Source organism: Daktulosphaira vitifoliae, unplaced genomic scaffold (genome assembly GCF_025091365.1).
Source record: "Daktulosphaira vitifoliae isolate Bord-2020 unplaced genomic scaffold, ASM2509136v1 Scaffold_1, whole genome shotgun sequence".
NCBI lineage: Eukaryota > Metazoa > Arthropoda > Insecta > Hemiptera > Phylloxeridae > Daktulosphaira > Daktulosphaira vitifoliae.
Genome location: NW_026099572.1, coordinates 57,308,295 through 57,318,776, shown reverse-complemented (window position 1 = coordinate 57,318,776; position 10,482 = coordinate 57,308,295). Strand labels below are relative to the sequence as shown.

Sequence of the window (10,482 nt, the reverse complement as noted above, 5' to 3'; positions counted from 1 at the left end):
TATAAATCACACCGCCGTGTTGTGACTCAGCCCGAAATTAATCAAGAACTGAGTCACAACACGACGTGGCCTCCCCCGTTAGCCAGATCCCAGAGTGGGATCCGTTGCGCAGGCCGCACCACGTGGAGGTGGGGATAGGACTTTGCTATGGGTTGCCATAAAAATTCACAAAACAAATAAAACACACGCAAATAGTGAAGAGGACAGGAGATATCCTTTTGTAGGTTTCTCCGGCCCTCCCACCTTCTTGGGGCAATCCCTTGCCCCGTGGCACTCTGCCCTGCACGAAAAACACCCACCGGTCCGGTTGGCACCGCTTCACGCCGTCTGCATGTGCCCCCTGTCGAGGCACCTGTAGCAGCGTGGTTCCTTGTCCTTTGGGACCTGGATCCGGCACGTGCCCCATCCCATCCGGAGTCGCGTCAGCCCGACCAACGGTTGCGAAGCCCTATCGGACACTTCGCATCACGCGAAGCGGCCCTTGCCGCTCCCGTGCAGTCGGACTGACACCGAACCAGTAGGCATATCGACCCCCCCGTTCGAGAGGATAGTGGTCAACGCCCCCACGACGTCCTCTTCCACTATCCACTCCTCCACGTCGAGCAGTATGAATGCCACGCACATCGCTGGGCGGTGTACGCGGCCAACAGGTCGGCCTGGGCCCCGGTACCCCGAACCTCCAAGAGCACCGCTCCCGTCTTGCTTCTGCGGGTACCGGAGAACACGACGCCCAGCGCCTGGAGGTCAACCTTTGCCATGGCCCTCTTAATAATGGCCGAATATTGTTGGCCCTCCTTAAGAGGACCGATAATAATGGCCTCGGTTTTCGGGGCCGTCGCCCTGAATACGTGTCTTCGCGCGGTTGCGGGAAGCCCGGGGTTTGGAGGAAGGTCCGCCATCGCTTTAGGCGTCTTCCGCCTGACCACCTCAGACCATGTCCCCGGCTGCGGTGCCACGGACGCTAAACCTCGTACCCTAAGCGTGAAAGACACAAGTGTAACCGTTTCGGCAACTGTTCGTTACTTTCGTCGCATGATAAAATTAGCAATTTAAGCTAATTCAAATTTAAAACTTACTTTTTCGACTAAAAAAGGAAAGAATTTTAATAAGTTTAATTTCTTATGTCTTATGAACTTTATTCTATGTCAATTAAATTATATAAAATTCATAAAAGTCAGTTTATTACCATTGTAAAGATATTTTAAAATAAAATAAAATACAAAACCCAGAATTTTAATACAAAAATAACATATTTTTGAATACGGTAACCATTTTTACCAAGAAGAAAATGTATATCTCGAATTTTTTTTTTTCATAGTAAAGTATATAATATAAGCTTTAATTTTAGATTAAATAAAACTGTGAATATTTTCGGATCATTTTCAAAAGTCAAGTTAAAATAGTTAGTTTTTGTAAAAAAGTTGCTATTTTCAATACCCCCCAGTGAGCACGTTAAATATCTAAACAAAAAAATTATATTGATTTGTTGATTTTTTAAAAATTTATGGTAGTTTTAAGAAAAAAAGTGAAAAAACTGACAAAATTTACCGACTTTAAAAATTGTAATTTTTTTGGAAATTTCCCCTTTTACGGGGAATGAGGGAAGTTTTTTAAATTTTTAAGGATAATGTCATCAACTAGATACGATTTGTGATCTTTTATATTGCCAGAAATTATCGTATATTCTACTGATCATTAGGTTCCTATACTTAAGATATTATTTAGTATGTGTAAAATGAGCACACGTGCATTGATTATATTTTTAAAAACTTATTATATAAAGATGTAATTATCTACTCATATTTTCAGGGAAAAACAAATGAAAATATAACTCTTAAACCCGTTAATGAAGTATGTATAAAATTAGTATGATAACATCATACTGCAAAAAAAAAACCTGTATAAATTTGTACAGCGTGATTTATTAAGAATACTACCGTCCATTATTTCGTTAAATAATCATGTTTTTATAAAAATCTGTTCATTTTTATGAATAAATTATTGTTATTATATTATTCTACGGCTCTTGTTCATATGACTTTTTTTAAATATATTATTGACCTATAAAAATTCTTTTCATAATTTTTTTACTTTTCAGGATCCAGTTATAGAAGCTCGTCACCCTGAAAAGATTGATGTGAATAAATGAAAAATATTAAATAATTTTATATGATTTATTTTCCGGGAAATTCCTTGTTCTTTGAGAAAAATTCCTATTGCTACATCATTAAATGCAACTAAGTTTTTAAAAATATCTCAAAATTATTTAAAAGTGCAACTTCTATTATTTTATTTTTTAAAGCATTTAGCAATATAATAAACGAATGTATATGATAAGCAAACTTAATCATTAAATTTAGACCATAAACCATTTAATAATAAATAATAATAATAATAGGTTAAAGAGATAACTTTCGAAAGATTTCCTCAAGATCTATCGTTGGAAATAATATTTTAAACAATAACTTTAATATTTATTATGGTTTTTTTAGATAAATTAAATTTTGATTTGTACATTTTTATAAAAAAAATTTATTAAGAGAATAATATTTTTTGATTGGCAATTTTTTTTCATAAATTGGTATGTCAATTCAGACAGTTATTGAGTAAACAACGATAAATTTTCTTAGTGTTGTGTCTGCTTAAGTATTCATTCAATTAATTTCTTTTCTTAAATATAATTTCATAAGATTTTAAAGCTGCCTCATTAATGCATGTTAACAAACATCTCGATTGTGCTTTTTATATATTTAAAATCATATAACTTTTTGTTAATATTATGAATGACTCTTAAAAATGATTAACAACATTATTTTGCTTTTCAGGATTCAAATATAAAAGCTGATCGCATTATTATTATTAAGGTGAACTTTTTTTTGTTACAACCATTAGGTTGGTTAATACCAACTGAATTGGTATATCTTGGGGAAATTTAAGTGCAGTGGTTTACCGTAGCCTTCTACACTAGGAACATAGTGCTTATTTCGTCACCGTAAAAGAGCACACAAGATCACACATCCGTTCACCTACAGCGATAGACTTCACGCTAGATTTTTGTCAACAACTAGTGTGAGACCAACGCGCCACACCACGCCCATACGCATCATTATAGTGAATATATGATAAAAAAACTAGTTTAGTAGGATCGTGTCACAGTGAAGATGCGGCATAGTTGAGACAAGTATAGATTATCTGACAGTGATTAAACTCACTATCATCAAAATTGCTTTGACGCAAAACTGTTAATAGTCTTTAAAATTAAAAAGCAATTCTTGGATATTCTAAAAGCAACATCAATATCCATTTCCAGAAGAAAAGGAATTTTTCTATACTGAATACTAATTTTATGATATATATTGTAACNTTATGTTATGATATATATTGTAACTCAAAAAAAAAAAGAGACAAAGGAATAATATAAAATAATTAAGTTAAAAGAACAAGAATAATATATAATATTATGTATAGATGCGTTGGTTGAGCAGATATTGAAATAATTGAGACTCTTATGGTTTTAAGCTTAATTCCTTATTATTATTATTTTGAGTTGCTTTTTATATCGGGGTCAGTGTTCCAAAGGTTTTCTCTTTTTTTTAGCTTCGATGCGAAGCTGAGAAGGTATTAATTTTACTATGATATGTTTTTTTTGTGTCTGTTGTCACTTTTTCTCAGCTCTCACAGAACCGATTTCTTTCAATGATACGTCAAAAGATCACAAATTGCATCTAGTCGAAGACATTACCCTCAAAAATTGAAAAAATTTCCTTTGTTCCCCGTAAATGGGCGAAACCTCCAAAAAAATTACAAATTTAAAAATCGCTAATTTTTGAAAATTTTTCAATTTTTTTTACTTAAAACTGCTATAACTTTTTCAAAAATAAACATATCAATATAATTATTTTTTATATAGATGCATAATATTATTACCTTTCATTTGGTATATTTTTTTCATAAATTTAACACTTAACCTGCCCACAAGGGGGGATTTAAAATGACAACTTTTTCACAATAAATTTACTTTTTCAACTTAAATTTTGAAAATGTTCCGGAAGGTCTGACACTTTTATATATATCTTAAATTAAAGCTAATGTACTGTTCTTTATTATGCAAAAAAAAAATTTTCGGACTTTATTTTATCTTCACGGTGAAAATGGCTACCGAATGCTATTTTTGTGTGAAAATTTTCGATTTTGTATTTTACATTTTTAACTTTATAATGCTATGACATATTGAAAAGTGTATTGATCAACATTATTTTTTTATGAGAAATAATATTTTTTAATAATCCCTTTTTCATTCGACATACTTTATCTTAATCAGGATATTAATAAGGAACTAGCAGTTTATGAAGCTTTTGGAATAATCCACCAATTTTTTAAAATTAAACACTATCTAAAGATTTGCATCGAAGCGTTTTTTTTTTATAGTGATTTTAATCACTGTCAGATATCATTATACTTGATCCATCTATACCACGTCACCACTGTGCCGCGACCCCCCTGTGCTGGGTTTTTTACTAATATAATTCCAAAGAAAAAGGAATATTTTTATTCATATGTATATGTAAATTTTAATTTACTATAAATCCAGAGCAATCGCCAACCGTAAAATAACAGCTCAAACGAAATCTGCTCTATATAGATTCAGTTTTACCAAGAGTACTTATTTACTTTATTATTTATATTAAAGTTTTATGTTCAGTATTTTTGCTTATCTTTGAATAAGTATTCTTTTTTTAAATGTGTCTTTTCACACTGATGATGTTGATGAACTAACTGACATTCAGAGATTCTAAGTGCAAGTGAGTTTTTTATGCCACGTTAACCTGTCTTTTATACTTTCCTTTTAATTCAATTAGGGATCAACATCATTAGTGTTTCCAGATATTTTTATTGACATATTATTTAATTGTGATCAAAGTTTACAATATTTTCTTTAAATACACAATAATATGAGTTATAAGATGATAACATAATTTTTGTCACGTTAATACTATTATTACAACATATATAAGTATAACACATGAATAAATACATTATATGCATATAAAATTTAGTATAAAATTGATAACAAAAGTGTTAGTTATAAATATTTTGCAGTTTTTAATGATAATCCAATAATAAATAAATAGGGAGTGGCTATCTTTTCAAAAAAAATGTTTTATGATAAATTACAGTTTTAATTTTATGAATGCCATAATAATGAACAAAGATCATACGATCTAGTTAGGAAAATGAACTTTCTCGTTTTTTTTTTTTTATAAATCCATTTATATATTTTTACCGTAGAGTTTATGAAATATCATCACTATCTATTAAAGGTAATACCGTGTCGTTGAAGTCACTCTTTTCTATTTGACGCCAAATTCTTTAGTGAAACAAAAGACGCACAGTTCATAAGTTCCAGGTTATCTTCAAAATATTGGTTCTTTGGACGTCCTTTTGGTTTCTTTCCAGTTATTTTTTCTTCGGAGATATTTATTAAAAAGTCATTATGTAGAATGATGTGTCAGAATAACTTTACTTTTGTTGATTCAACCCCCTTTATCGGCTGCTTTTCTTCTTGTGCTTCTTTTATCACTTGATCATTTATTTTCTTGTCTATCCATTTTATCTTTGTCATGTTTTTCCATAACTTTAACTATAATGCTTTTAGTTTGCTTCTGTATTTTTTGTGAATTGTCAATGTTTCATTGCCATACGACAGCACCTCCAGACAAATGTTTTACAGAATCTTTTACGTATGCTAATACTCAGATGTTAATTGGTAAGAAACTGATTATTGTTTTGGAATGCTTGCTTTGCTAATGCTGTTCTTCTTCTGATGACTGGAGTTGATTTGATATTGGAACCTATTATACTCCCAAGTTAGCAGAATTCTTGGATCTGATGTAATCGTGTAATGTTTTTTTGTATATTAAGATTTAGATCTGAGTGCATTTTACTTATAATCATTGTTTTGGTTTTCATGGAATTTTTTTTCATTTTAAATTTATCAATGCACTTGATAGAATTTTTAACATATTATTCATGTCATATTCAGACTCTGCTAAGATAACAATGCCCATCCGCAAAATGAATACAGTGTATAACAGAGTGGCCCACCACTCACTGACAACTTAAATAACTTTTGATCCAGTTAATATTTTTAGTTGATTTTTTTTTTTTAATAATATACGTTAGGTCTATAGCTATATCTCAATAATTAATTTTTTTACATTTTATTAAAAATATTAATTATTTTTAAATTTTAAATAAAATGTAAAAAAAAAATCTAAGATATTTAGATAAGTAGAATTTAAGAAAAATTTTTGTAAAAAAATATCTTATTAATATTCAGTAGTAAATATTCTGTAGCGTTTTGAAGTTTGTGAAATTTTGAATTTTCATGTACTATTTTACAGTATTAAACATTGAAATACGTATTGAGAAAAGGACAGAAGAAAACGCTATCTTTTCAATATACTTTTGAATGAGAGTGATAAGTAATAATTGCCTTATCTAATTTCTTATCATGGTATTTATGCCAAGTTTGTAATGTATACACACTATCATCATATGTATACACAGTAATCATGAAAAGATAGCGTTTTCTTCTGTCCTTTTCTCAATACGTATTTCAATGTTTATAACCGTAAAATAGTACATGAAAATTCAAATTTTCACAAACTTCAAAACGCTACAGAATATTTACTACTGAATATTAATAAGATATTTTTTTACAAAAATTTTTCTTAAATTCTACTCTACAAAATAGCTATCTTAGATTTTTTTTTTACTATTTATTTAAAATTTTAAAATAATTAATATTTTTAATAAAATGTAAAAAAATTAATTATTGAGATATAGCTATAGACCTAACGTCTAACTATTATTTAAAAAAAAATTCAACTAAAAATATTTACTGGATCAAAAGTTATTTAAGTTGTCAGTGAGTGGTGGGCCACCCTGTATGTTGGCCATTTATTTTCACTCCTTTAGTTGGGTTTTAGTCTTGATTTTCATTATATCTATAATCATTTTAATAAAAATATTGAATAAATAAAGAGACAAAAGGCATCTTGGTCTCACTCCTCTTCTTATTCTTGCTTCTTTTACCGATCCATTTAAATTTATTTCTGTTGTTTGATCCTTATATAAGATGAAACTATCCTTCCAATAAATTCCTTTTTCTCTTAATATCTAAAATAAGATCTCTTCTTTTTCCTTTAATAATTCTTCCATATACATTTTCCACTTCTCAACTACCTTTTCATTTTCAAACAGAATTTGGCTATGTCTATCTTTAACTATGTTGCTGGATGTCTTGAGTTTATATAGCAGTTTTTTATTTTATTGTAGGCTTTATCTGAATTGTTGCTAAGTAAATCACGTTCTATTTCTTATATGTTTTTATTTAAAAGAGTTCTTTAATCTGTTCTTATATCTCTTCAATTTCTTCATCTGTACTTCTGAAAGCAAAATATATGACAAATATTATAGCGAAAATTTGTTTACAGTTTGAAAGATATTGACGAAAATTGTAAAACCATCCCTATAATCGAATTTACAATCCTTTCGTAGCACATGTTAACGTCACTTAATTTCAACCAAATTTTGTTCAAATCAGTTTTTTATAAACAATTATAGGGGATGTAATAAATGAAGTTTTTCAAAAAAAAATCTATATAGTTAAGAGTCGCTTTATTACATTTATATGTACATATATGAACATTTTAATAAATAACACTATAACTAAAGACATTTATTTTACAGCCAATTACAAACAAAATGAAATTTATATTGCGCAGCGATCGAGACTTTGATGTAAATACTATTGTCTTAATATTAATTTTAAAGCCAAATAAGAAATTAAAACTGTTATTAATATTACTGTTTGATATTATTTATATCTAATAGCATATTTTGGTGTGAGAAGTACAATTCAAAACTAATTGAGAAAATTAAATAAAAAAAAAGAATAAAAATTATGGATACTTTTTTTAAAACCTTTATCAAAAATTATTTCATTGAAAATTTTATTTTAAAAACATATCTGTTTGTTTATCATCATATGTTTCAGAATATTATTGTGTAAATCAAAATAATTTAACTTGTATCGGCAGCAACGCTCAATGTTGCTATATGATAATTATAAAACAAACCTTTCCAATAGACCACTGAGCACTTTTGATTCAGATTCCGATACAATTTTATATAAATTAATAACGTAATGTGCGGTTAATAATAACACAGTACTGTGTTAATAATGAAAAAATTCAATTAATTTTATTTTAATAATTGTACTAGTTCAACATCATAAATGATTCTTCTATCATACAATTTTTATTACTGATATCTCATAGCTATACTATCTCTATATCATATCTTACTATCTTATACTATTACGTACTCTCATATCTTGTAATGAATTTTAAGGACAATTAAAATTCTTAATATCGCCTATAATTTTAAAAATATTTACATTTCATACATTGGATTCATTTCTTATATTTGAATTTTTTATACATTTTTGTGGTACTTAGGTAATGAGACTTAAAAACCATTTAGCTATGTACTAATATATATGTATAAACATACATGTTATCTTTATTGAAGCTATATAGATTTGAATAGAATGATATCGGTTAGAATAATTACATATTTGTTAACATTATTATTTTGAATATTTATTACAAATATAGTATAAAAAAAAATATTTTCTTTAGGAATACATTGAAAAAGCTAAAAGTAGATTTGCACGGCAAGTCCAAGAAGTAATTTATTTTATTTTATTAATTTTTTATGAACAGATTATCTTAAGATAAAGCAGAAACAACTTTCATAGTTATGTATATTTCAACTATTATATGATATAAAAATAAAATCATAAATATCAATTGCCACAGACTGATNCTTAAAAAATATTTTATATTTCCTGGTAATCACGTGATGATACAACGTCATTGTTTTACTAAGCAGTAATGGTCGTTTGAGCGTATGCAAACCTAACATAGCTGCGTCTGCATGACACACCACTGTCCAATTGGATATTTATTATATTCTATATTTATAATGATAATAATCATTTCATAATTTATTTTGGTTTTTAGGAGGATCTGAATATAAATGATTCTCACCATACCGAGACAAGTAAATATAAATAATAATTATTTTTGTATGATTTGATTGAGAATGGATTTTAAGAAAATTAGACGATCTAAACCAGTTTCCATAATTCAAATGTATTTATTTATATTATTATTTTAAATTTAAATGTACCAAATCGATAGATTAAAAAAAGTACAACTCAATTTTTAAAGATATTCTGGATGGTTTTATAATCTATATCAAATTGTAGCTTTTAGAATAAACTACAACATTAAAAATAGAAATTTAATTAACTATTGTTCTTCTATTAAAAATTTAAAAAGTAATGTCTTTATTTTCAATTAACTAAGTAATTTAACAGGCATTTAATATTTCAGTGAAATCTAACAAACTCTAATCTTTTTTTTTTTTTAATTATGTTAAATACTATCAATTAAAAAATAAACCTATTAGAAAAGGCTTTTTTTTAAATAATATTATAAGATATAAAAAAAATTCCAGATATAGAAGATGGTCAGCATAATTCCAGCGAATAATTGATAAAAAAAAAATTTGAATGATTTAATAATGAACTAATTTAAAAATAATTGGTCAGTTAAAAACCAGTTTTCTATATATTATTTTTGAGTATATAAATTTTTAATAGAAAAATTATTATCGAAATGTAATTTAATTATAGGGAAAAACCAACCCAACACANATATAAATTTTTAATAGAAAAATTATTATCGAAATGTAATTTAATTATAGGGAAAAACCAACCCAACACATTATGAAAGTTGAATATTAAAAAAAATGTAATTGTATCTAATAGTAAATTATTTTTATAATTATTTATGTAAATCAAGGGAATTAAAAAAATCTTTGTTTATTTAATATTAAATATTTCATTGTTATCAATATATATTACTATTGTTAATTTTGATTATATAAATTTTTGTGTTCACTTTGGTGTATTTATATATAATGCAGTATACCCAAACTCTTAATAAGCAATCTAGAAAAAATAAAAACATATAAAATTTATACACTGTGATTTTATAAAAATGGTAACCCCAATTTTTTCATAAAAATGTACAAATTAAAATTTAGTTCATTTTAATAATATCAAGTTTATTATAAGAAAAAATTATTATTAGCCAACTATATAGCCACATGCCTTAGAAAATAAAATAATAGAAATTATACTTTTAAATAATTTTGAGATATTTTTAAAAACATAGTTGCATTAAATAATGTAACCCTAGGAATTCTAGGCTTACAGATTAGTTAATATTCCGATAAATAAAACAAATTTTGATAAAGAACTGAGGGTTATAAGAGAAATAGACGAATTTAATAGGTATAACGAAAACATGACTACAAAATTAATCCGTACACAAAAATGGAATG

General features: G+C 27.6%; 2 protein-coding genes across 13 annotated transcripts in view; one reads left to right on the top strand and one right to left on the bottom strand.

Annotated features, from left to right (window-relative positions):
* LOC126895304 (uncharacterized) overlaps positions 1-10,024 on the top strand; it is a 19,052-nt gene extending 9,028 nt beyond the window's left edge. For 2 of the 11 annotated variants that reach the window (XM_050667035.1, XM_050667040.1), the window contains 7 exons: positions 1,810-1,851; positions 2,099-2,137; positions 2,826-2,864; positions 7,756-7,806; positions 8,709-8,756; positions 9,093-9,132; positions 9,592-9,763. In XM_050667035.1, the coding sequence (XP_050522992.1) occupies positions 1,810-1,851; positions 2,099-2,137; positions 2,826-2,864; positions 7,756-7,806; positions 8,709-8,756; positions 9,093-9,132; positions 9,592-9,626 (294 nt within the window). In that variant the 3' untranslated portion in view covers positions 9,627-9,763. The other 9 variants (XM_050667036.1, XM_050667041.1, XM_050667037.1 and 6 more) reach the window with 6 other exon arrangements.
* The window catches only part of LOC126895288 (uncharacterized), a 13,968-nt gene continuing 10,351 nt past the window's right edge, over positions 6,866-10,482 (bottom strand). The window contains exon 4 of one of the 2 annotated variants that reach the window (XM_050667005.1): positions 6,866-7,451. In XM_050667005.1, coding sequence (XP_050522962.1) covers positions 7,440-7,451 — 12 coding nt within the window. In that variant the 3' untranslated portion in view covers positions 6,866-7,439. Of the gene's footprint in view, positions 7,452-10,002; positions 10,088-10,482 lie in introns of those variants that run through there. The other variant, XM_050667006.1, reaches the window with a different exon arrangement.